Consider the following 27,152-nt stretch of genomic DNA (forward strand, 5'->3'; position numbering starts at 1 on the left):
TGCCTAACTCTGCTCAAACCATGTTGGGCTTCTAACTCTGTGTGAACATGTGAATAAGACAGCTTTGGAGATATCAGAAGGTGCGATGTATCAGTTTGGCAAAGCGACAAAGTCAGTTTCCTCGTGCTTCCACAGATCTAAGGTGAGCTCAGGCGTCAGCAGGCTTTAAACAAAGTGCTCGTCTGATCATCGAACTCCGTCTGAACGGACCCCCCCCCCCCCCCCAAACCCTCCAGACGTCGAGGAGCTAACTGACAATTTTTGGAACTTTCTCAAACTGACAACTGGAGGAATGTACACAAGGTGAAAATGTAGGCAGGAATAGAACAGGTCACTTTTCGTTCTTCTGAAAGAGAGAGAGAGAGAGAGAGAGAGAGTCCATAGGAGAGGAGGCCGTCTCTCTGCTCAGAGGATTTGTGGCACAGTTCAGCAAAAGATGGTGATGCAGCTACTGTAGATCGACAGCTGACTCCTGCAACCCGTAATCTCTACGACACACGAAGGAACATCTCAGACCGTCAAACTTTTCCACTGGACAGATCCCTTCTTCCTGGAGCGTGAATCAGATCTACAGTTACAGATATCGAGGCTTAAAACACTTTGTGGTACTTGAGTGGGTAATGGGTCGTAATGTGTGTAGGCCACAGACTGGTAAGAGACGGGTTTAAACTGCCACTTTAAGACCTCTATCAATGTAAGGAAAACACTTTAACAAGACTAAAAAAAGAACAAAAGAAACAACCCCCACCCTGTTACATCAACTTCCACAGCAAATTCCCACTGTTACACGTGGTGCTTTTTCCTCTCTTGCTTTCTATATACTTATTTTTACATAGTCTGTACAGTGTCAATGTACATGTCGTCTATGTGGAGCGTCTATGCCAGAGTGAGTGAGCTGCACATCACACACACACACACACACACACACACTCAGCGACGCTCATCACAGTCTTCACAAAGAAAAAAGTTCATTTAGACAAATGATAACTCTGAGTGTCATCTGGACGTTTAAGGTGAACATCAGTGTTTTTCCAGGACAGTCTGTGTGTGTGTGTGTGTGTGTGTGTGTCTCTACGGAGTATTCAACATCATGTCACAGGAAAATCCAAATGAATCAAACTGATACAGCAGGATTCACACACATACATCATACATACATCATACATCATGTATGTGCCCTACCTGACTGAAAACTACACCTGATCACACATCCACACAGTGTCACACACACACACACACACGCATACACACATGTGCCATAAGAAAAAGCACACACTGGAGCCTACAATACAATATCTCAAGAAGGCATTAAGGAAATCTCCTCAAATAAATATGAATAAATTAAATCATATAAAAACAATGGGTTAAAAACATAGAAATTCTGTTAAATACAGCAAAAATCTCAAAGGAATACAGTAAACAACTACTTGTTCATAGACAAAGACCATATGGATGCAAGAGACGGGTACATTTTGTAAACAGTGACAGACAGACAAGCACGCAGACAGGTAGACACATTCACAAATCATTAGTGAGCAGAGAGGCCTGCTGGGGCTCGGTGGTGGTGGTGGTGGTGGTGGTGGTGGTGGGCTTGCTGTGGGGTGGGAGGATGCGGCTGGGGGGGTTTGTGGGAGAGCTGGCACTCAAGCATGCTGTGTGGTGTTAACACGTTGTGGGTGGGGCCTTATTGGCAGTGCTGCTATCGCCCCTACAACTGTATTCTGTGCTCGTGGGTTCAGGTGGGCTGTGGTTAACGTGACCAGATTTTGTTCAAGATGACCTGATGCTGAAGGATACAGGACTGTTTACATGTCACAGCCGTGTTCATCCGTCATGGAGCCAAGCCAAGAGTCACCGGCTCACACAAGTTTAAAGTGATCAGAACAAGGACACCGAAATCCACCTTTACCACAGATTACTGACTCCAGTGCTGCTTTCTAAATATGTAAGAAACAATAAAGTGTTGCTCCGTTTGATGCGCTCAGAGGTTGGACTGCTACAGTCCTTCTTGGTCTGGTGTGAACCGTAGCGTAGACTGGTTCATTACCTAATAGTTAGCATAGTGGTGACTATTAGGCTACACGGTAATGCAGTATTCATGCTAGACTGGTTTTAGCCGACACAGCACGGTGCCTGCTGGAGTCTTAGAGTGGAGCCTATAAACAGCATAGTGTATGTATGGCTGTTGTATGTGCCATATGCAGTCTATGGTATACACTAACATTATGGAGAGCACTATATGCACTGTTAGCAGTATGTAAATGTGGTATACAGACCTGTGCAGGGCTGATCGAGTTAGTGCTATGTAGATGTTTTTACATCATCCACATACAGTGCAAACGAACAATAATATCAACCAAAGTCTGAAGGTCTGACAGAAAACAAGCAGGAATAATATGTCATAGAATGATTTATTACTGTATACATGTTTGTCATTATCTCTCAGCAATGTAGAATAATTATTATCTAATATCTCTCATTAGTCATCAGTCAGTCGAATGGATGGACGGACGGACGGACTATCCAATTAGAAGTGATTCTTTTGCTTTCCTAGAATCTTCATTTCCAAGCTACTGCAGCTGCAGTGGTAACAGTGTTTGCTGCAGGCGTGATGGCTGAAACGCCACAAAAAAAGAATTGAAGAGCTTCCTGCAGAACACTTCTCTACGCTAACGTGTCTGTAAATCCGACATAGCGGAAGTGTCGGAGCCTCGAAGTCAAAGCACAACTACAGTAGGGGTGATTGAGTGTCCAAGTTCTCCTCACGTGACGGCTAAGTGATGAGTGGAACGCTGCTTTCGGGCAACATCGGACTAACGGAATGAGGGTGTGGTTTCACCCAAATGTTTTGTCTTTTGGTTTCGGTACAGGGTTGCCAGTTGCCATCTGGTGGCAGGTTACAACTAACAGAGCAAAGAGCCTCAGAGCCGAGCTCTGCGCTCTGAGTAATGGCAGTGTAAAACGATGTTGGACACAGCTTCACCTGTCGTCTGACGTGTGTGTCCAGCAGGATCAGTCTGATATAATGAAGTACTGATGGAATGGTGCACTTGGACTTTATATCTTGTACAAATCTGATGCTTGGCCGCTGCGTGTGTGAGAGACTGTAACACGCGTGGCAGAAGCTGTGTCATGTTTAAATGAACGCATCATTCATCTCAGTGATAATTCTTGCTTTATAATACACAGCAGGGGGCGGAAACCTTATTGATGTGTGTATAATCTATACCAAGTTGTATGTAACTGTGTGTGTGTGTGTGTGTGTGTGTGTGTGTGTGCCTAAGCAGGGGAAAACTCAGTTAAGGAGAAAACTCAGTTAAAGTTAATAAGTTGGATTTAGAATAAACCTCTGAGCTCCTGAACTCTGAGTGTGAGGGTGACACTAACACATTGATCCAAATGATGAGGTCCCTGCTAATTTCTCCATAGCATGTGTGAACCGTGTTAATGTATGTGAAGGCACACACACAGTACTGTTATCATATGAAAACCATGAACTCCAATACTGGTGTTTCTCTCATGTGAATGTCAGACTATGTCTAGAGAAGTAGAAAAAACAGCTGGTTCAACTCAAACTGAAAAAACGGTGGACAAACTGAAAACAAGGCAGTTTTTGTTAGTTCCAGAAAAGTAAACATGTAGGAGAGGAAAGGTGTTCACCCAGCAGTAACACTGTATGTATGATGTTCCTGTGCTGGGGGAGTGTGTAGGGGCCTGTCATAAAGGCGGTTAAAGAGAGCACAAACAGCGTTTGTGTTTGCATGTAGTGAGGGGAGGGGGGGCTATAGGATTCCATCCATGAAGCTGGTGTCCAGCCGCTGGATGAGCACCCGGATGAAGGACATCTCCTTGCGGGTATTCTCGAAGATCACCCTGGGGTCGTCAGACTGGCAGCGCAGACAGTTGGGGGCCATGACCATGGCCAGGTTGTTCACATCCATCTTGGTGATTGACACATTGGCAGGCTGGGCAAACACCTGCACACAGCACACAGCAGGACATTACTGGTTTTTACCTTCAGAAGACACATCCAACAACACCTTGTAAAATAGCCTTATCAATGAATCAGAACAAATACTGACCCCCCCCCTCACTGAAAACAATCAATCGTGAGTAGTGGTGTTGCTGTGTGGCTGTGGCTTGGCTTCAGGATGGGGTTCTGCTTGTGCTGAGTGTTACCTGTAGGAAGCGGATGAGGTAGCAGAGCACCAGTTTGTTGATGTGTGGCAGGCCCAGCACCACATTGACGGCTGCCTCGGGGTTGTCGTAGTGAGTGATACACTCTTCATAGAACTCGTGAGGGATCAGCGGCTCCTCCAGCTCCCTGTACCAGAGCTTTAGTAGAGATGCTGGGGACGCACGGAGACGGAGAAAGGGTGAGAGCACTGTAAGGACTCTGCTGCTGCTGACTGAACATCATGGTGTTTGGGTACCTGGGATGTGCGGGTCTTCCAGTCCTGTGGGGATTTTCCACTGATCCACTTGCAGCTTGAGGGCATTGACTTCATCTATGTCCCCTGGTACCCTGCGGGTCAAATGTCACAGGCTGATTACTCTTCCCCTCGTCTTTCCACTCTCACTCTTTCGATCTTCTCTATTTCTTGATGCCCTGAATTCTACATCGTTGTTGGGCATAAACATGAACTCAACTGGACGGTGGAAGAGACACAGACACACGTCTCCTACATCGTGTTTCCTGAGTATTGCATGTGCGTGGGGGCTACTGTTCTGTTCTACTCGTGGCCCCCTCTGCTCCCTTCTGCCACTCACCTGAAGATACCTTCCGTCTGGTCTCCATTGAGACCCAGAACCTCTTCAGAAAGGCGTGTCTGCACCCAGGGCAGCTGGCTGTCTGGATACCGCTCCTTCTGCAGCTCCATCACCTCTTCCAGGGACGAGCCGAACATGGAAGGACTGAAGATGGCATTGCTGGCGTGCTTGATCTCCTCTAGACAAGGCTTCTGCAGGCCCTGAAGAGAGAGATACACACACACACAGGGATGTTTGCTAGACAGCAGTAGGAGGAACCCTTCAGTCCACCCGAGGCCCACAGCGCTCAGTAATGTGCTGTTAAAGGTTAGCGGGTTAACACCAGCCACACACCGAGGAGTCCTAAACATGACAAACGATCTCTTTTAGTGGCCTGCTGAGAACCTGGCACTTCATGCTACACAGGCTCTGAGCCAAGCTGCTGCCTGCCAACACACACACACACACACACACACACACACACACACACACACACACACACACACACATATAATGCCAAAACCATGAGTATTATTGTGGCTTCAGAAGAAGTCCTGGAAGATACTAGAGTGTCACCTGACTTCAATCCCTTAGAAAATCTCTGGTGAGGTTTTAGCAGCACACAAACCCAAGAACACTAGAGAGCTGGAGGCTGTTGTCCATGAGGACTGGGCTGAGATTCCTCAGGACCTGGTGTCTGGCTGTGCATCACGTTTGCAGCAGGTCATAACAGCACAAGGTGCTCTGCTAAGTACTGCAGATGCTCGTCAAGAAGGGGTTGAATGATTTTCAGACTGCAGTAGTCAGTAAAAGTGGCACAATGTCTTGAATTTGAAGAAACCACCTGTAATAGTAGTTGTGGTGATCTATTTAAAGTGTTCTCGTTTCAGATGTTCATTGAACTCAGCTGAAAGTTTGTACATTTTGCCAGAACACCTCATTTGCAAAGGGGGTTGAATAATGTGCAGCTGTATTTCATGTCCAGGACAATCTTTATGGCCAAAAAGTTGTAATTCATGAAATGCAGGAGGAATGTTAAAGGACTGTTAGTGGAACAAGACTGATTGTGTTGGGTTGTAAATAATGATCCACTATCATGGACTGAACACAGTCTAACTACATGTGCTCAAACATTATATTACCTTCTCTTTAAACGCAAAAGTGTCCATACAACATGTATACATGAGTACATTTTCCTTCTTTTAAATCTTTAAGTCTGGTGATCTATACTTCTCAAACCAAACCCAAACTAACAATGAAAGCCTGATACATCTCAGTCCCACATACAACATCCTGCTGCACCTGGTCCCTAACAGACAAGCAATCTCCTCCTGTTTGAGTGACACTGGATTAAAACCTGCAGTGGCTTAGTATTTTAGGGAATCATCAAGTCTCTTTAAAAGAAGAAATTATGCATTTGTGAGCTGTTTTTAAAGAGAAAAAGGTTTTGAGAGACAAGCGCATTGTTGCTTTTGCTCTTTTCACAGGAATTGTTGACAATTGGAAAACACCAGTTATACTTAAAGGAAAATGAGTTTTGTTGCACAAACAGCAGCAGGAGGACAGACGGACACAGCACCTTACCTTCTTGGCTCCTGTCAGAGCAGCTTTTGTCAGTTTCCTGTAGCAGTATTTAGCATAGCTGCTAATGGCCACTCCTGGAGCAAGAGACAAAAAGAAGGCACGGCCGACACTGTTAGAAGATTTTCTTTTCCATCATTTTTAAGATATATACATGTAGTGGTTCAACAGGAAGTAGGACAGAGTCAGAGGTGAAGCAATCTGCACAGATTTATTATATTAAATCTGCGTATCTGGATATTCTATAACTAAAAAGTCATGTTAAAAATGTTGAAATGATAGGTTACCATGCGTCACCAGACTGTCTCCTCTAACAGACTGCTGCACTCAGTTAGGGTCGTAGTTTGCAGTGGATAGTTCACAGTAAGTCTGACATCGGGCAGTAAACTAACCTTAACCTAAAAACTAGTATACCTTTAAGCACATAACCTTGTATTTTGTATTGAAGACGAGCAGAGCACAGGGAAAACAAGGTGTATGGATTTCTTTCACCGCTCAGCTGAAGAGTGTTATTGGTTCTGTTCACCTGCAGGGGGAAGCAGAGCACCAGGACAGCTTTATTCTGCCCACACTGAAGCACAGAGCGGAACGCTGCACTGAAAGACGGTTTAACGGCACCAATGCTGGTGTCTCACTGACGACACTTGTTAGGAGGCTTGTTGGCCTCCAGGTTTTTCAGTTCACAGCTTTCTATAGCAGCGTTCTACATGAAATTTTAGTTTGCAGGTTATTGATTTTCTGTTTAAAATAAGAGAGGTGACTGGTCTGAAGATATTTGTTAGGTTGTATATCAGTGTCAGTTTCCCTCTGTCCTCTGATATTCCATCCTGGAGATCCCCAGTGCAGGTCACACCAATATCCTCCATGATGAAATCTTATCTTTAACCCTCTAAACGTCTTCAAAATGCTTGTGGTGTGGCCACTGTAATGGCAAATAATGAGTGATATCAAACCAAATCTGCACTGAAATCATGGTACATGACATGATCATGGTACATTTTTTTTGATTTCAGTATAACACACTGACCAGCTGTGGTCAAACAGCAACCTTTATCATAATAGGAGTGGCTGAAAAGGCTGAAACTGTCCAAATAACATCTGCTAACTAAAAAAAAACATCAACCTGTGCCATGGTTATTGGGATATACTGTCTAGGTGTTGTGCTCAAGAAACAATCTTGTCCTATGTTACTGACAAAGACGGGAAAAATAAGAAGAACTGAGGAAGAAAACGGAGAAATGTCATATCATGAAATATAACTGAAACAGTGACTAAATTGGACCTTGTAATCAGCTGCTCGTTTCAAGGTCAAGAGTGAACTTGAATCACATGACTGAAGGTTCTAGGACAGCTCTAGACGGCACTGGAATCAAGACTGTTGTCTAAAAACAGTCTGGCATCAGACAGAGGACTTCTCTCTGTACTGGTCTTGTTAGACCTGAGTGCTGCTTTTGGCACCATTGACCATCACATCCTGTTACAGAGACTGGAACAGTTCATTGGTATAAGAGGAACTGCATTAAGCTGGTTTAAGTCCTATTTATTAGATCGATTTCAGTTTGTAAATGTTAACAGTCCTCTGTCCACACTAAGGTTAGACATGGAGTTCCAAAAGGTTCACTGTGTCCTAATATAATACCTGATGCTGCTCATGTGGGGATTCTTGAATCCTTAATGTTGAATTCCTGAATCGTTGGGTCTCTCTCTAATTAAAGAGTTTGGTCTAGACCTGCTCTTTATGGAAAGAGTCTTGAGATAATGCTGTTGTGAATTGGTGCTGTATAAATAAAGTTTGATTGATTGATTGATTGATAAAAAGACAAAAGGTCTCAAACACCCCTCATGTCTCCTCGAGGCTGCAGTATTTATAGCAGCCCACAATACGAACATGTTAGAAGAACCAACACTCTACACCCTGTCTCCTAGTTTAGTAATTATAATAATAATAGAATAATACGATGATTAAGTCACAGAATCTTTACACTCAATAGACCTGGAGATGTATTTCATTTGTTTTCCTACAGTATCTGCTCGTAGCAACTGAAGCATGAATATGTCACTTGATAGTGGTCTTGTTTAAAGCAGCTATAATCAGTGGACGGGCAGATATATGTGCTGAGATCACCCCTGCCACCCAAAGTCAGGAAAGCTCTCTGTAATGTTGCCCCCTCACCCTTGGTGTCATTGAGCGGGTCCATGTGTCTGTAGATGTAGCCCTCCAGGTAGGTGTGAAAGCGGGGTGTTGGAGGGAAGAAGGCCAGACAGATAGCCATCAGCTCCCAGCCCCGCTCCAGGCTGTCGTAGCGGAAGTTCTCTGTGGTTTGGCGACACAACTGGATGTAGAGCTCGTCACGCAGACCCTGGTTACTCCACCCACGCACCACCACCTGGGAGAGATAGACAGACAGACAGACAGCCATGTCGGTTAAGGAGCATCACTTTCCTCCTCAAGCTGATGACTGTCCCTTTAGGAATAAAACTGAAATGTCTTCAGACCGTAGGCTCATTCAGTGTCTTCTCTGTATTTTTGTATCAATAAACAATTTTTTATATTTCTAAAGCTGCATTATTTAATTCTTGACCACTAGGGAGCAGAAAAACACCAAAACAGGACGGCAGATATATTTCAATAGCTCCCCTTATCAGTACTAATTATTCTGACAGTGGCTCAGATCATTGTGTGTGAGGGGTCACTCATACAGTGGGGACAAACCCAGAGAAAATACAATAATCCCAAATACTGACGAAAGGTCGATTTTAGCTGTTTTAGCTGTAAAACTCACACGTTGGCAAACTTTCATTTGTGTATACAGAACATTTACAAAAGGTAACTGGCTGGGAGAACCTGTGCAGAAGCTGTGAGCAAGGCAAGCAAAAGGTTTGGAAACACTGACAACTGTCTGTGTACAGTAGTGTGTTATGACCCTTGTAACAAAATTCATTTCACCTCATATCAAACATAAATTATACATCTACTTAATCATAAAAATTCAGTAACAGCTGCTGCAGCCATCAGCCTCTCAAACTTTCTTTTGTTTCCAACACAGGTGCCATTCTCAATAGGAAGAATATGTGTATCAATATTCATGAAGGGTTTCGCATCGACCTTTTCTAGATATTTGGAGGTGGACAGAATATGAAGCTCGTCTACATGTGCACAACTTGACTGTGATATAAATATAAAGGGAGATTTCCATGCATATGTGCACAGTTTTATAGATTGGCTTATGCTTTGATGTCACCGTTTTTGTCTTTTGTGTGCATGTAAACTTTTACTATAGATCATACACACAGTTTTATTAATGAGGTCCCTGGTGGTTTAAAAGCTTTCCCTCAAAGTCACACAGTGAACAAGGACACACAGCTTCATAGCGTGAGGCCTCCTGCACAGTTCAGCCGTCCTGCAGAGAGCAGGAGAGTCAGCTGATCCCCATTCAGTTTGTCAGCGCAAACACTGCCTTACATTTCTGCACAGATTCCCCAGTAAAGGTACTGCTACCATCTAGGTTTTACTCCTAATGTGACTATGCCTGAAAATAAGATAAGATATTCCTTTATTGGTCCCATATTCACATGAATGAAGCGTGAGGTTCAGACCAAGGACACCATGGAAAAGTAAAAATCACAACAGATGGATGCCAAGCTGAGACTTGCAGGAGTCAGTGAGAATAACAGTTTCTGCACATGCATGACTGAGACCTCCAGGTTAAACCCTGAGCCATGACAGCAGTGGTTCAGACTGTCCACACACCTCCAGAGCCACAGCGAGCGGCTCAACCTTGGAACGACGGTCTCCCATGTAGGTCTGGATGAGCTTGAAGATGTCCACTGCTTCCCTCTTCACTGTGCGGTCTGAGGTCACGATCATGGGCTTCTTGATGGGCTCGCTGCTCCAGGCCAGCATGTTGGCGATGGACACCTTTCTTCTGAACAGACCCTGAGAAAACAAGTGAGAATGGAGAGACGCACAAGAGGAGAGACGCACAAGAGGAGAGCAGCAGAGAGGGTTAGAGGAGTGGTACAGAAACAGAGACAGATACTAGCTGCCATTTTACACTTCTAGACAATGGATGGATGGATGACAGCAACTAAGGAACTGATAAATAACTATTGTTAAGAATCACTCCATGTCACTTAGAATGTTATTATTTACAGCGTGATCATGACCAATTATACAGACACATCATTTTATTAATACATTCATTATAACCTCTTAGTCCCTATTGAATAGAGGGGGATGCAACCATACAGTGCACATGTTGCATGGATCACCATAGCAACACACAATGAGGGATTACGACCAAACACCAGGATGATGATACAATAATGGGTTCAGACCAGTCATTCAATTCTGAAGTGTGGCAAAGACTCAGGACTGAACACTTGCATCCTTGAGTTTTGAAAAGGTACTGACCAGCAGGTAACAGTGGAAGGCTGGAGGATGTGAAATGCTTTGACAGTGTGGTAAGACGGTACGAACAAAAACTTTAGATGTCCAGTCTCAAAAAAGCAGAGTGTAAATGCAGCCAATGAGCATTCACTCCGAGTACTCAGACCATCTCTAGAGACTAGACAGGGCTGGCACACAGAGACAGACAACCATTCACGGTCACATTCACACCTACGGACAGTTTAGGAAATGCAGGAAGGGGGGTAACATGTACATTTCACACTAGCAGCAAGATCCAATTAAAATTCTACTACAGTGATATTATTCCATTTACCACAGAGGTTGGTACACAGGCACACATTTTGAAAAGTTCAAAGATAGAAAACTTTTCAAGAGAGGTGAAACATGAGGTAGTCAGTTCATCACCTCATCAGGATATTTCAGCAGCAGATCAGAGGGAAAAATCACCACAGTGCAAACCTGAGCAGAATGTTGACTGACACTGACACATTACAAACCTACTCTTTACATGATAAATGAGGGGATTCATCAGGATGACAAACACCCAGGACCCCTCTGGGCTGGACTTCCTCCTCCTAATTAACATTCTCAGGGCAAACCTGATCAAAAGATCCGATCAGCTTGTGTTTGAACACAAAAATGCTCAACGCCAGATCCAACTTGGATGTTTGTGAAGCTTTCAATCACATCTTACAGCCGTCACAAACAAGTTGGACTTTGTGTCAACAATGAGCTCTACTGTGTGCTATTTTTTGAGTGGCTAAAATTGATTAGTGATCAGCTGACTTGCATATTTAGCAGCGTTCTCCAGTGTTAAGATGCCATTTGGAAAGAGATTAATATGTATATACAGTATGTGGCACATGAGATGAAGGCAAAATGACATGACCATGTCTCTTACTGCCGTATGTGCATGAGAATAACCTCTATTTTATGAATACTAAGGCCATGAATACCAACAAAAGATGCAAAGAGAGACAGGGTTATGGTGATGTGTATGATGTCATGCAGTATTCAGAGTCAGATACACACACCCAGTGGAGTACCTGTGTGTGTTTGTTGAAGTGCTTGGATGCCCAGTTCTCGATGTCCGTCTCTGACGAGGGCTTTCTCAGGGTGAATTCTGGGAAAATGCCACAGCTGGCGCTTGGCATCATATTCCTGGCATTTCGACTAGCCTCAAACTGGGCACAGGCTCCGAGGTCCTCCGACTAACAGGTGAAGGAACACAGAAAGAAGGAAAGAGGCAAGAGTTGGAGAGAGGAGGCAGAAAATGTCACTCATCTCTGAGCTGCTGCGGAACATTTAGAGCAGCTGAAAAAGTTTCCTCAGTGCTCAGAAAGAGCTGACTGGGATTAATACTGACGCGCTAATACGTCAATCTCCACAAGGTTATTTCAGTGCAACAAAGAGTCCATTTGTTCCTCAGTGTCTTGATTGAAAAAACAATTCAAATACAGGCTGTGGGTCAGCGAAAACATAATGTGAGAGCCTTTCATGGTGTAAAATAAATACAGCATGAAAGAAAGTAAGTGTGAAGGAAGAAAAACATTTAGTATATTGTTGCCATGGAGACATGAGCCCTGTTTTTTAACTGTGTGCACTGTGGTGAAAGGGCATACAATAAAAAGATCATAACAAACAATTACATTATGGGATAGTTGTTGGTGTGCAGGTGAACTTGTTGACCTGATTGGGAGCTTCATATTCATCCAATCATCAATACCCTGATAGCGTGGTTGTTTAGATGGACCGAGCTCTGGACCAAAGTGTTGGTAAGATGTTTGGACAGACGGACCACCGCGTCTTCGGGATTCAACACTCATCAGACAAAACGCTGAGATTGGAAGCTCACTCCAGTGATGTTAATGAAGATGTCGAGTGTAATCCAACAAGTGGTCAATGACACTTAGATAATCGATTAGTTCCGAATGCTAGGCCACCAGCCCACAGCCATTCCCCACAAAGCCCAGAGATATTTGAGGTGATGCTGTGGCAACATGGTTAGCCTAGCTTAGCATAGCAGGGGTAAATAGCTAGCCTGGTACTATCCAAATTTCACGACTTCATCTATCAACATCTCTAAAGTTTGCTGTTAAACATGTTGTATCTTGTTTAATTCACACACAAGAGAAAAACATAAAATGTCAGTTTGTAGTTTTAGTGGGTGCAGAAACAACAGTTACTCAATCTGCCCAGTCCTTCGGTCCAGTGTCTCCTGTAGCATGGGCTGTAAGATCTGCTCAGTGAGCACAGGTTTTAATGTTGCTCTCTGTAGCACTGTGTTGCCAAACCTGGAAACCCGTGCAGACAAGACTCCAGGAGGCCTCAAACCGGCACAGCACATGACTGTTCGCCAATAGATGGTACTCAAAACCACAGTGTTGTTTTTTTAAGATGTAACATGTTCGTTATTTGAGCTGCAGAGGTGTACATAGATGCAGTTTTTAACCACCGATGCTGTTTCCCCCTGCTGCTCGGCCTTATGCTAAGCTAGGCTAACCATGTCCCGACTTCAGCTTTGTGCCTGTAACACAGACTTGAGACAGACGTCCACCTGAACATCTCAGACTCATAAATGTTTAACAAAGTAGAATGCTGCTTTCTTTATATTGTTGTGCTACATTTACTTTTGGCTGATCCCATTAGGAGTCCTGTGGAGAAAAGATTAATTCTCTTTTTTCCCCACTGCAGCCCTGCTTATGGATTATGACAAGTAGCTTCCATAAAGGTGGCTGCAATTTTACATGACAATTATTTTGGTACCCTTAGTCCTCTGCTACTGAATAGAACTCTCTTCTGTGCATCTCTTATACCCTTTCTCTTTGTTCTTTCTCTTCTTTCAAAGGTGGATTCTGCTCAGCAGATTGCTCCCTTCATGCTCTCAGCTTTAAACTGAAGCTTTGCATTGGTGATTTTAAGAAGAAAGAGAAGGCAAAAGAAAAAAATGTTGGGAGAAGAGAAAGACAGAGGAGCGACAGCCTATTTTCCTCTTGGCTAAGTGCTTTCCAACCCCTTTTTCTCCTTGGGGCCTCTGAGAAGTCAGATAAACCAACCAGTGCTCATGTCTTCATTCCATGTCAGCCTCTTTACATCACATTGAAACAATCCAGACATTCATCTATTTATACATAAATATGGGTTCGTTGTGTTTTAGGCTAACTCACAGCGCTGTCAGACTAGAACTGATTAGCACATCACACATTTCTGGCGCATTTTTCATGACTGCATTGTCAACCCTTTCAACTCTGATGAAGTCGTATTCAAGTGTTCCTTTGGTGAGGTTGCCAGAGACTCATCCTACTCCCATGTTCAGTGCTTAAATTGGAATAAAAAAAAAGGTTTCAGTACTAGAAAGCAGCAGCACATAAAGCAACTCAACATCTGTGTATCTGTTGTGACTAAAGCAAAGTGCTGCTCTTATAGTTCTGTCAGTGTTCAGCTCTCAGTACTTTTTTTTATCATCTAGTGAATGTTGAGTTGTATTCCTGTGTGCTTGTTTGTAATGGTTACCCATTGCTTTTCACATGTTCAAGATCCATGTTAAGCTGCAGCAGATTTGTGCAAGCAGCACCTTTCTTGCTGCTGCTGCTGCTGCTTCACGTTAAAAGCTTTCCATTGTCAGAGCAGTGTGAGGTTTTTATTGTGGAACAGCTACAGGAAATGCAAAGTTTTTGTCATTAGTGGGAATTTGTTTAATCAAAGCAGCAGCAGCTATTCTTATGTAAGACTGGTCAACAGAAAGACATATGGACAGTTGACAGTCTCACCTCAAGGGCCGTTTAGTAGCTGGTACTTTATGTCTGAACATCTAAATTTTCAGGACAACTGGGCCATTCCATTTGATGGAGAAGCAATATGTGATATCACATGAATGTGAAGTCTTTCCAGTACTGGTTGTATTATGTCATAACGTTTACACACTGTCCAGAGATGTTCTACATGAAAAAACAGCATTCTCCAGAGAAAAGATGTCTTTCTTAACTGATGTGAGCTGCATGATGCAGTATAGTTAAACACAGCTAAAGCATGTGCAGTAACCTAACAGTAACATTTCTTTCACACTCTGTTTTTGTATTCACTTGTATTCCCTGAGCATGGTGCTACTATAGGTGAGGTGGTAGTGTCTCATTGGAACAGGCAGTGCAACTGTTATGTAATGTATGTAAGGCTCTGCAGCATCATCTCCTAGACCCCATTCCTACTGGGCTACTTAAGGAAGTCCTGCCTTTAATTAACACGTCCTTACTGGATATGACAAATCAGTCTTTATTAACAGGCTACGTACCACAGTCCTTTAAAGTAGCAGTAATTAAACCTCTCCTGAAAAAGCCTACTCTAGATTCAGGTGTATTAGCCAACTATAGACCTTTATCCCACCTTCCCTTTCTCTCAAAGATCCTGGAGAAAGTAGCTGTGCAATTTTCTAAATCCCAATAGTCTATTTGAGGACTTTCAGTCAGGTTTTAGAGCGAACCATAGCACAGAGACAGCACTGGTGAAGGTTACAAACAACCTCCTTCTGGCATCAGACAGAGGACTTCTCTCTGTACTGGTCTTGTTAGACCTGAGTGCTGCTTTTGATACCATTGACCATCACATCCTGTAAAGAGACTAGAACACTTAACTGGCATAAAAAGAACCACATTAAGCTGGTTTAAGTCCTATTTATTAGATCGATTTCAGTTTGTTCATGTTAACAGTGAGTCCTCTGTCCACACTAAGGTTAGACATGGAGTTCCACAAAGTTCAGTGCTTGGACCGATATTATCAGGATATTATCTCCATTAATTTACACTATTATGCAGATGATGCCAAATTATACTTATCAATAAAGCCTGATGAATCCAATCAGTTGGCAAAACTCCAAGTCTACTTTAAGGACATAAAGTCCTGGATGAGCAGCAATTTTCTGCTGTTATTCTGCTCGGCCCTAAACACTGATATTGTTATTATTATTCATATATCTAACTATTGTGTTTTTCACTGTTACCATATTATTATGATATTATTACATCTCATTATTAGTCATATTCCTATTGTTAGTAATATAGTTGCTGTTATCATGGTTGTTGTTTGTTGTGCATCTTCTTTTGCTCTTTATGGAAAGCATCTTGAGAGGACGAGGTGAAGTCAGTGATGGGTATTGATATCCTAAAATGATAACTCCAGTTTATCGAAGCTTCAGTCTTATTTGGGTAGTTCTGTTAATCATGTTTATCTATTGTAACAGCATTGTACTCATCACAACAAGAAACATTTGGAGTGATCAAGTTGTAAACTGATAGAAATGACCACCCAAGTTGTAACAAACTGGAATTATCCTATTCTCTAATTGTGAAAACCCAGGATGTAGTAGTACCTGTGAGGGGTGGAGGAAAGGCTCAGGGGAGGCCAGGTTGGTCTGGACAGAGAGACTTTTCTCCAGCAGCGCCTGGGGAAAGCCCAGCCGATCAAAGGTGTTGCGTTTCCAGTGGTGGCCATCGCTCTGCGCCAGCGCCTCATCCTCACTGAAGGCCCTCACCACCGGTCCCGGTAACGGCAGCGGCATCGCCCCATCGCTCTCATAGCCATCTTTGGAGCCTTGTGCCACTCCCCCACCCTGCCCCGAGTCCCAACTGCTCCTCTGTTTCATAACCTGCTGGGCCTCCCACGCCAGCCTGGCCTGGGCCACCATTGCCTCGGATGCTGTGCCCGCCAGCTCCCCCTCCAAACCCCCGCAGCGTACCAGCTCCTGGGGGAGGGATGGCTTGCGGCTCTTGCGCTTTCGATTACCTCCAGGAGAGAAAGCCCCAGGACCACCTGTAGAGGAGGAGGAAAGGGAGTGGGTCTGGTTGGATGTCCAGGATATGGAATCCTCATAAAGCAACCTCTGGCCTCCCTCTCCACCCTCCCCACTGTAGTCCAGCAGTAGGCGGGGGTCCCTGATCAGTGACTGGCTGTGCTGCAGAGTATAGGATCCCCCATATGAGCCACCATAGCCCCCCGTAGTGCCGTAACGGAGCAGACGGTCAGTGGTCTTGAAGCGGGGGCTGGAAGACGACTGCTCCACATACACCAACTGCTTGACGTACTCCTTTCCCACAGGACTGTACTCCAGACTCTGGGTCTTTTCTGGACACTTCTGCCTGGTCAGAACCAGCTGGCCATAGGGCGACTGGCCCTGCTTGGGTGAGTGATAGAGAGGAGCTGAGGTTTTGCGAGCGGGTGACTTGCCGGTGCCATAAAAGGATGAGGAGTCAGAGAGGTGCATGTCAGTTGGAGGCTCTTCGTAGATGGGAGGGGGCTGGTATTCTGACGGCGGCTCCTCGTACAGCGGGGGCTCATAGGCGTAGCGGGGCGAGGGAGGCTGGGAGTCAGCTGAGGAGCGGCGATGGGTGCCAGTGCCTCCCAGCTCAGCCCGTTTCAGGAAAGGAGATTGACGGCGGTCGGCGTAGAGAACGGGAGAGCCATCGGGTTCTGAGGGCGCGTTTCCTCCAGAAGAACGGCGGGTTCGTGAGGTGGTGCCCCCTCCAGAGGGAGGACCGGGGGTGGGGGGGTCACAGGGGGAGTAACCATTTCCCTGGTGGGCCAAGAAGCTGGGCTCTCTGTCAGTGACCTTGATCAGCATTCGCTCCTTCGTACCAGTGTTCCACCTGAAGGGAGAAGTCCTGAGAGGAAAGGAGTGACAGGAGAGATGGGAGGGAGGAGAGAAAATGTAATTAAGGGTCAGGGAGGTGAGAGATAAAGAGCTGTCTGTCACATTCACACTACAGGGCCTGGCAACACTTTAAAGAGACTATTTTCATTAAAGCCTCATATTTCCTACATATTCCTGTTAACACCTTATATCCTTTCTGCCAGCTGTAATAATCATCCACATGGCCTCGACTTTGTGCCAGTATCATGATGTTCTATTTGAATTATGTTCAATGATTAGCAAAGAAAAAATAATGCAATGGTATGCAGTAGTGGTACAGGTCAGAGATAAATCAAATACAATCCAGGAAGTCTATTTTGAATAATAAAGGTTATAAAGGAGTTTAAAGGTTCATCCGAAGTCATAACACTGTACAGTGACTTAAAAAGAGCAATCTAACACAAACAGTTAATGGTCAAGTGTGATGAGGTGCAAAAGTATGCGGGGTCTGACTTTGTCTCTCACGCTCTCTTTCTTCCCTCTTGACTGTGTGTGTGAACAACTGAGTGTCTGACAGTAAGCTCCATCACCATCATATTTGTCCAACTGATTATGTTACTACAGAGTCACACAAAATACAGATTTTTCCAAAAGCTGCTAAATATTTTCAATCTACTCCACAGATAGCGCTGCCAGGACTAGGGTGCCGAATTATCATCATCACACCCATCCTTCACTCACTTCACCGGCTTCCCATCCACCTCAGAACCGAATACCAGATCTCCCTTCTCACTCACTACTGCGTTCATGTCAATGCCCTGGACTACCTTAAGGAACTCCTTACACTCCAAACCTCCACCAGAAACCTCCAGTCTGCTAACAACTACCGCCTCTGCTCCCCCAGGACTAAACTCCGCACAATGGGTGACCGGGCCTTCCAGTCTGCCGCTCCATGCCTGTGGAATGCCCTCCCAGACCGTCGGAGGGCGCCTCAGACGGTGGACTCTTTTAAAAGAAACTCATCTCTTTAAGAGGGCTTACTCCTAACTGAACTGTTTCCCTGGAAACTGTACTCTGCTTTATGCTAGTTTTTAGGCCGTGTTCTTAAGTGTTGTTGCTTTTAAATGTCGTGTGTTTTCTTTTATCTGTAGCACTTTGTTTTCCAAATGTTAAGTGCATTATAAAGAAAATGTGTCATTATTATTATTATTATTATTATAACACTGCCATAAGGAAAATGAAATCAAATGTGAAATAGACTTTCACTTTTAAAATGTAAACACAATACAGCTTTAATTGAAATGGAAATGGAAATTTCCATTTTCACTTCAGCTGTAATTGTGCACTTTGAAACCTGAAAATAAGAAGTGACTTTAAAACTGTTAGTGCTGATTTTTAGCCTGTTTTCTGTTCTTGTGTGTAAATCTACTTTTCCATCTTAATTCACTTGAAGGTCAGTTTTAGTGACAATAATCGTTAATGTAGAGACACTGCCATTGCTAATGTCCACCCAACAGCAGCTTCTGGCAACAACAGACCTTTACTTCATACACTCACATTCACTCCATCATGGACTGGGCCGTGGCATTCTGCCTGTTTGTCAGACAAAAGGAGGAGGAAGAGCAGTGTGGGATGAAGAACGAGAGGTGAAGTGGGCAGGAGGGAGGGAAATGTGGCATCGACTGCAGCATTGGGGATCCTCTGTGTCCAAATACTTGCACATACTGATCCCCAGGGTCAGGCAGTGTAAGTGTTTGTGGTCTTGTAGATATCAATATGCATGTGTGTGAGAGGGGGAAACAAAGAGGCAGGATTAAGCATTACAGGGCTATTTTGGCATTTATCACAACATGCTCCAGACTCAGAGCTCTAACCCACTTTCTCTTCCTCAGTCTATCCACCTCTCTGCCCTAAAGCCTCTCTTTCTCCAGCGTGTCTATCCATTCCTCTTTTCTCTGGCTGTCTCCTACTTCTACCAGCAGAGTCAATGTTGGTCTTTCTATCCGTAACCTTTAATTATTCATCATCATTTGACCTTTGAATCAATTTACACATTCTCTGCTTTTTCCTATCTTTCTAAATCTGCACAGCGTTAACCTGCAGATTTTTAACCTTCATCTCAGTGTTTCTAGGGACACGACTATAGTTTAATCTAATCCAATGCTACATTATAACACTGTAATACTAAATATGAACGTCTCTATTTCCACACATTGGTGTATAAAGCTAAAATGAGAACGTTGTTACGCGGCTAACAACCAAACGTTTTCCACACAGACAGAAGAAAAGCCTTAACTGCACTTGTGCTGGTGATATAACAGAACTTTGTGTCACTATGGGGACTACACTTGAGTGCTACAGCCCTGCTTTGTTGTGCAAGAAGCAACATGAGGACAAGCTACCAGCTTGGTTTGGTGCAAACATCTTGCAAAACTGATTTACAGTCGCAACTTTAGTCACAGCATGACTCGATTCTACCGGGGCAAGAGAAAACATATTTTCTACTGTTTTATGATGACGGGTCCTTCTGCTCATGGGCTGTATTTCTCTCTCTCTCTCTTGTTCTATGTATTTTTTTATCACCAGTAGTGTACAGTATATATGTGCGTATATGCATGAGCGCGGCATCTTTTCTGTTAACCAGTGTGTGTTTACACACACGTGCTTTACATCTTTAGGTTGTGCTTTTAAGCTAATAAGACAGTGAGGCATTGGATATCGAGCGCTAATTAAGTCGAGCACTATATCTGATCTTTCAATAAGTCAATAAAACATCATCTTAATTCACAATCAAAGAACAAGCAAACAGCATGTAAGTGATTCTTCAGAATACGTTCTGCATGTTGTGCACAGACTATTTGAAAAACCAGTGACTGACAGGTTTTCTTTACCGCCAGTGATAGAGGAAGACAAGTGACACTCGCATTCAATGCAATATGAATGGAATGAAGACAGAGCGAGAACAAAAACAAAGCTAAACAATATCTCCACCCCTGTGGTTATTTGTTGTGGATTACACAGCACATCAATTCTCACCCACAATATAAAAGCGGAGAAGATAATACTGTCTGCAATTCAGTAAGCCACTTGTGCTCGTCCCAGTGTGGTCACTGTGAGCCATCTTTGCCTTGTGGCATCATGGACGGATAAATTAAACTGTGCATGTGTCTGTTCTTCAGCAGCCACATTTAGAATCTAGCTCTGACTTGTTTTGCCAGCACTTTGCATGTGTGGAGTAGGTGACAGATGCTGTGTGGCTGTATCACTACGACTCCTTTTCTCTTTCCACACTCATTCTAATCTCACAACACAACTGTCTCAATGACTCATTATCTGTAATCTGTATTTTTGTCTATTCTGATGATGTCATGGTCATGAAATGATGATTTTATCTGCAGCTTAGCAGCTTGGTAATAACTGCTGGTCAACATAAAGTTTATGAAAATCAAATTTAATATTTTGGTAATATGTAGATGAAAACAACACTGTTAACCCTTGTATGGTGTTCTAGTTTGTGGGACCCAATTTCATCCGTTTTCATGTTCTTTATCAAAAGAAAAATGATACGATTAATCATTTTTTCAAACTCAGACTCATTGGCCTTGGCTCATATTGATGAGTCTGAGTTTGAAAAAATTATTAATCGTATCATTTTTCTCTTGATAAAAAAATGAAAACGGGTCCCACAGACCCGAACACCATACGAGGGTTAAGTGATGGTGATCAGAGAGAGTGTGCATGTATATGTCTGTATATAATTTCAGAAACAAATGACATGCGCCTTAAAAGTTCATTTTAACTCAATTGCCAGTAAATATAGGCAGGGGGAAATCTCTGCTCCTTGTTCTCCTCTGTGCACTAAAGCTCTGATGTCCAGTAGGTATCTATCTAAATTCAAGCACTGCATTTAAACCTACTAATAATAATTGGAACACATTTGTGAGCAGAAGCACGACAGCTCAGAGGATGTCACCGAGACAAAACTCGACATGCATCTCAAAGCACGGTAGCCTCCCATGCCACAAATGATTGCTGATGTCGTGCTATATGCCATTTTTATGACCGTCCCCAGAATATGAAAAGGGTTTGTGTGTATCAGTTTACAACAGTTTACAGTGGTCCCAACCACAAAGTTGCTTCCGCCGCTCCTGTGTGTGTGTGTGTGTGTGTGTGCGTGTGTGTGAGAGAAACTTGGAACTTTGTAGACACATGTAACCAGATCCAATGAGGGATGTGGGAGAGCAGATCCTCCAGCCATCTGGACACACACACACACACACAAATGGATCAATTTGAAGACAAAAGTGTCTTTAAGGCCAGTCTGGGACCATTCATGAATAATTCCCTTTCACAGTAAAAGACCCAGAGGGGCAGGAGAGTCGCCCCATCAGAAACAATTTGTACAATCTTTTTTGTGCATTTAGACCTGGAACTGCACGCACGTGTTAGTCTCATTCATTAGATGAAAGATTTAGTAGCCAAGCCAGTGGCATCTTTTAGCCTGGCACTCACTGTGCATTCAACTCACTCACTGTTTAGTCTGAGAGGAGATCAAACACGTGCTGTCGTGTGGAATAACAGTGAAGTCACCCCTGGCAGCATAATTACCAGATGTACATTTAATTGAGAATGGTTTATCTGCTTCATAAATTGAATAATTTAAGTGGGGGACAGGTGTGAGCATGCTAGGCATGAAATAAGTACTGGCTTTAAATACAGACATAGTAAAAGCTGATGGCCTGCTGTATGCGTAAACATATAAAATAAGCTTTTCTCCAAATAATACCAATAGACTGAATTTCCTGTAGCTGCTGTTTTGGAAAAGAGACAGACTTCTTACAACAGTGCTTCAGCAGCAGTCTGTCTGTGTTCATAAGTGGCAGAGACCTACTGGAAGTGGAGGAGCAGAGCGGTTGTGCCCTCTAGTGGGCTGTTTTTCTGTGTGCCAACTTAATACAACATGCCCCCGCCAATATAAGCCCTTGCCTCTGACTGAGGAGAGGATGTGCTGAGAAAAGCTTCTCAGGACTGATCTGGGTTGAGTTCCTCAGTCGAGGTACGCGTGTACCCTTTAATGAATCCAACAGCCAATGTTAATTACATTTCATAATTAGTTTGGGTTAAACCACTGCAAAAATATCAGGCAAAGAGAGATTAATAGAAAGTATCTGCACACAGGAGGGTCTCAGCTATACTGAAAGGCTGCTGGTGTGTGTGTTCATATCTTCCACATCTATTGTCTGTGTGTGTGTGTGTGTGTGTGTGTGTGTGTGTGTGTGTGTGTGTGTTTCTGTGCTGATTGCAAAGTCAATTTTGTGCCTACATTCATCAGTTAGTTTGATTCGGACACTGCGATAAAGGATACCAGTGACTGAACCCCTTTTATCCTCACTCATCCTCTTCTCTCCATTCTCTTCCTCTTCCTCTCCATTTGTCCCTCTCTCATCCCTTCTTTAATACGGTGTGTGTGGGGAGGTAGAGCTGTGCAGAGGTCAATAGCTCCCATCTGTCACAGAGAAGGCTGTGTGGTCTATGACAAACTGCCCGTCCTGCTCTCCTTAACAGCATTCACTTCCTCCAGAGACCGTCTCCGACCTGACGCTCGGCCCTAAACAGACGGTTAGAACTAAATGCTGATGGTGAACCAATGCGACGAGAGAATACTGTGCTATGATTTCACTTTGAATAGAAAACAGACACAATTGCAGGTGATGGGAGTGTTTAGGTTCACCCTAGACCCTAGATCACCATCCTTGTTCAACTGGACTGATACCAAAGCTTCTTAGAAATATCAGGTAATCATGCTTCTGCCTCAGTACTGCACAAACTACTGTGTGTGCAGGTTTTCAGAGATGGGGATACAAGCTGAGCCCTGAGCAACTGTGACCATTCAAAGTGTGCTGGCACATTGCAATCGTTGCCCAATAAAAGGAATTCATGATGTGCTGCTTCTCACTGTTTCTGTCCATATCTTGTAGTGTAGACCAGTTTCTACTAAATAAAAGACCCTGCTGACTTTATTTCCAACAGCTCCTTCACAATAAAAGCATCCTGCTTGCTTAATGATATTGTGCTTTTAATGTGAAACAGCAGCAGGAAATGCTGGGTTTGCATCAGCAATCCCTTAACACAGACTTTTAAAAACAGAGCTATCTCACCGGGCCATAGTCTGCCCTGTTACCAGGCAGGGACCACACAATCACAGCTATCCTCTGCTGAGAGGCCGCAGTGGAAACTAATGTGTTCATCATAACCTGCAACACACCGTGCTGAAAGCAATCCACTGCAGTCCAGTAGAACCACAAACTGCATGAATTAACACGTTTCTAAGACAAAAGCTGGTCATTACAGACATCGTGTTTCTGATCACTTTTCCTTTCGCCCAAAATGTCACAAGAGGGTGAACCCTCTCCACAACCTGTGAGACAAACAAATTTCAATATCATCATTCTATTAATTCATCCAACATTTCAATATTGTGGGGTGGACACTGCAGTCCAGGGGCTGTCAACAGGTTATTATTGTCGTTAATAAAATGGCAGTATTGGTCTGACCAGCGTTGTCACTATACATGTTGTTCTCCTTGGGCTACACAGAGTCTGTAATTGTCTCTAAGAGCAGTGATTTGCTGTTTGTCTGAGTGCACACAATGTGAATAACAGGCTAGAACAGCTAGGGTGCTCGCACTCTGTGTACTATGTGCACTCTGTGCACGCAAAAGTGTGTGTGAGTGTGTGCGCGCGTGTGAGTGTGCGTGTGTGTGTCCTCTTGCTGAAGTAAAGAAGACATTTACAGGACACTGTGACCCCAGCCAGGCATATCTACCAATCACTGCAGACTGCAGCAGATTACAGCAAACCGGCAACCAAGAATGGTTAGACAGAGGGGAGGAGGGGTGATAGGATGCTCAGGGTGAGAGAGAGAGAGAGAGAGAGAGAGAGAGAGAGAGAGAGAGAGAGCGTTAACAGAGGTGAGAGGCTCTGAAGGTGAGAGGATAGGAATTAATGGACAGTGACAGAAAGCAAAAGGAGGTGATGGGGTGAAAGTGATGGAGATGAGGGGATGAAGGGAAACTGACACAAGGACAGGAAGAGTCCCAGTGTAATCCAGACCTTTTACTGGAAAACTACAAGTGGCGTGGAAATTGCTGCCTTTACCATTCCATTGTCATTCCACTTTACATCATTAGATGTAAAAGAAAGAGAAAACGGGAACTTTTAACCAACTTCTAACCTTTCCTACAGTGATGCTCCAAGGTCATTTAGCCCGCCCTCCCCTCTCTCCGGCAGAACTTTTGTTTGTGTCTCTTTCCCCGCCATCGCACAAGGCATTTAGGGTTCCCCATCCTCACGGAACCAAAAGTGGAAATGCAACATAGATGTAATGTTGCTCCACATCCATGTCATCGTTCTTAATACATGCCAGTTGATATATGTCACTAATGCAGCGACACTAAGGACTGTAGAATGAGACCAGGATCAACAGATCATGTTGTGGGCTGTTGCTCTTGGACCATTACTGCACAGTACGGTAATCAGCACAACAACATGATCTAGACTCAAATCACAACTTTGCTGACTTGAGATTCAACAAGACAAAATATGAAAAGACTCGAGTCTAAACACTTTAGTTTGAACTTGGACTTCAGTTATCACTTATCAGGCCTTGTACAGTTCCCTCTCAAGCCAGAAAAGACTTCATATTAAATCTTGTGATGTGTGACCTCCAACATAATGCAGGATTCTCACTGATGCCAAATGTAAAGTCAGTGTTGTTTTCAGTCATGGCTTTCCATGACTGAAAAGTTGAATTTCCATGACCTATAGCTATGACGTGATGTGGGATCACACAGACTCCTAGCCCTCGATGGTCACAGAGCTGCAGTTCTATGATCCAACCCTTTAACTGCATCACCTGAGATCACCAAGTTACCTCAGTTGAGCTCATTCGAGTGGTGTGTGGTGTGTCCTGGAACAAAAGCCTGCACCACGACCCTCGAGGATCAGTTGGCTCTTAGCATGGCTGTGAAAGGCTCCCTCTCCAACATTCTATTGATCTGTGATGATTGACATATACTTTACATTTAGCATTTCTGTCAACTAATTTAACGCCCAGTCCTTTTGATTAGAATTTTGTAACCAAAGCTCCTGAACTTCAGACTTTGGTGGCGTGTTTGCCGACTTAGCCAGAACATAGCTATCTTAAAGAGTGGTAACTGAGGAGGAGAGATGGGCTCTACACGTCATGTATCCAAGAACAGAATGCGATCAGAATGCTCGTCTAACTGGAAACAACCCAAAGAAGAGCATTACTAACATTACAGAAAACATTGGGTTGGTGAATAAATACATTTTTATTGTTTTGGAATAAGACTTCAGATTTCCCTGATTTTTCATGACTTGCCCAAATGACTTATCAAATTCCCCGACTTTCCTTTTCAGGAATATTCTTTACTTCATTTCTTTACAAATTTCCTCTTATAATAAATTCCATGCATTTGCTCAGCAGGTTTCTGTTTGCCAGCCCCTGACAGGTGAACCAAGTGACCAGCAGCCTTACCTGTCTGCCTCTTCCCTGTTGCCCTGTTTTTCAGAAAGCTCCTGATCCAGGGAGGAGGAGGTGCTTCCCTCTCGGCTGACCCCGCTGTTACGTCCCGGGCTGTTGTCAACTGATGTTCTCCCTCCTCCTCCTCCTCCTCCTCCAGCTGGACGGGGGTTGGTGCCATCGGTGTGCTGCTTCAAGGTCTGTAGCTTGGCCAGGGGGATGATGTCACAGCCCTGGGGACGGTGCCACACTGTGCGCTGCGTGGAAGCGTTGTAGTAGTAGAAGCGTGAGGTATTAGGATCAAACAGCTCCCACCACTGGTTCTCACCTGTCCGCTTAATGCAAACACCCTGCGGAGGGTCCCACACACACTCGCCCGTCAGCAGGTTGGCATACATGCGCTCCCGTGTGCGCGGCTCAATGATCTCCACCCACTCCAACCTGCAGAAGAGAGTTCAGAATGAGACTTTTAGCAAACTGACTGTGAAATAAGCTGATTGTGGCCTCATTCTGAAATGGACCACTAGAGATAAAACAGTGTGACAAAGACGCAGGAGCACTTTTCATTGAGATTACAGCAACAACATGCTTTCTTCAGAAAGACCAACAGGAACATCTTACTTATTGCCTCCCCCTCTACTAAACTCTGAGCATTTAAAGATCTACAGAATCTAAAAGGAAAGAATTCTAATTTGTAGGATAACTTTTAACTGTCACAGCCAACACTGTCTGCATGTGTGTACACCAGCCCCCGCTGACATTACAGAATGACAGCAAACAGGACTTTAAAACGGATCCATCCATCAGTATTATAAAGTGATTAAGGCGGAGTCTCTGTAAACACCACACTGTGGATATATAGGATGGATTACAGTTATTTCAGCTTCCCTTTTTACCAACATGCATGTGTAGCATGAATGCTGCTCACGCTCACAGACGCCGTTCAGGACCAGCAGTCTGTTCTGCCGGTCACTGACCAGCTTCACTGTGCCATTTGTGGAATAAATGCCTTGCTCAAAGTCACCTCTGCTATGGTAATGAGAGGGCTACATGCTTTTTCATTTTTCCATTCAGATTCAATCAAACTGATTACCCTTTTTTGAAAACACATAGACATCCATTGTCAGACATCAAGCTAAGCTTTTTTTTCAAACTAATCAAATACACACTCCCATCAGGATGATTTGCACTGTTTATTAAGAGTTTTAGAACCAATTACTGGCACTGGCACTACCTGTACTACTGTGT

The 27,152-nt window shown here is 43.9% G+C and overlaps 1 protein-coding gene across 1 annotated transcript; it reads right to left on the reverse strand.

Annotated features, from left to right (window-relative positions):
- Positions 1-3,782: 3,782 nt before the first annotated feature.
- Positions 3,783-26,356, reverse strand: arhgap39 (Rho GTPase activating protein 39; the record flags this gene model as incomplete). The annotated part of the gene is made up of 10 exons (XM_070832104.1): positions 3,783-3,977; positions 4,180-4,349; positions 4,434-4,525; positions 4,771-4,970; positions 6,334-6,407; positions 8,504-8,717; positions 10,082-10,267; positions 11,788-11,952; positions 16,104-17,391; positions 25,920-26,356. Coding segments are annotated over 10 exons (3,021 nt in total), but the record flags the coding sequence as incomplete, so codon positions are not given.
- Between the last annotated feature and the right edge of the window lie 796 nt (positions 26,357-27,152).

The sequence above is a fragment of the Pempheris klunzingeri genome, chromosome 6 (genome assembly GCF_042242105.1).
Source record: "Pempheris klunzingeri isolate RE-2024b chromosome 6, fPemKlu1.hap1, whole genome shotgun sequence".
In the NCBI taxonomy this organism is placed as follows: Eukaryota; Metazoa; Chordata; class Actinopteri; order Acropomatiformes; family Pempheridae; genus Pempheris; species Pempheris klunzingeri.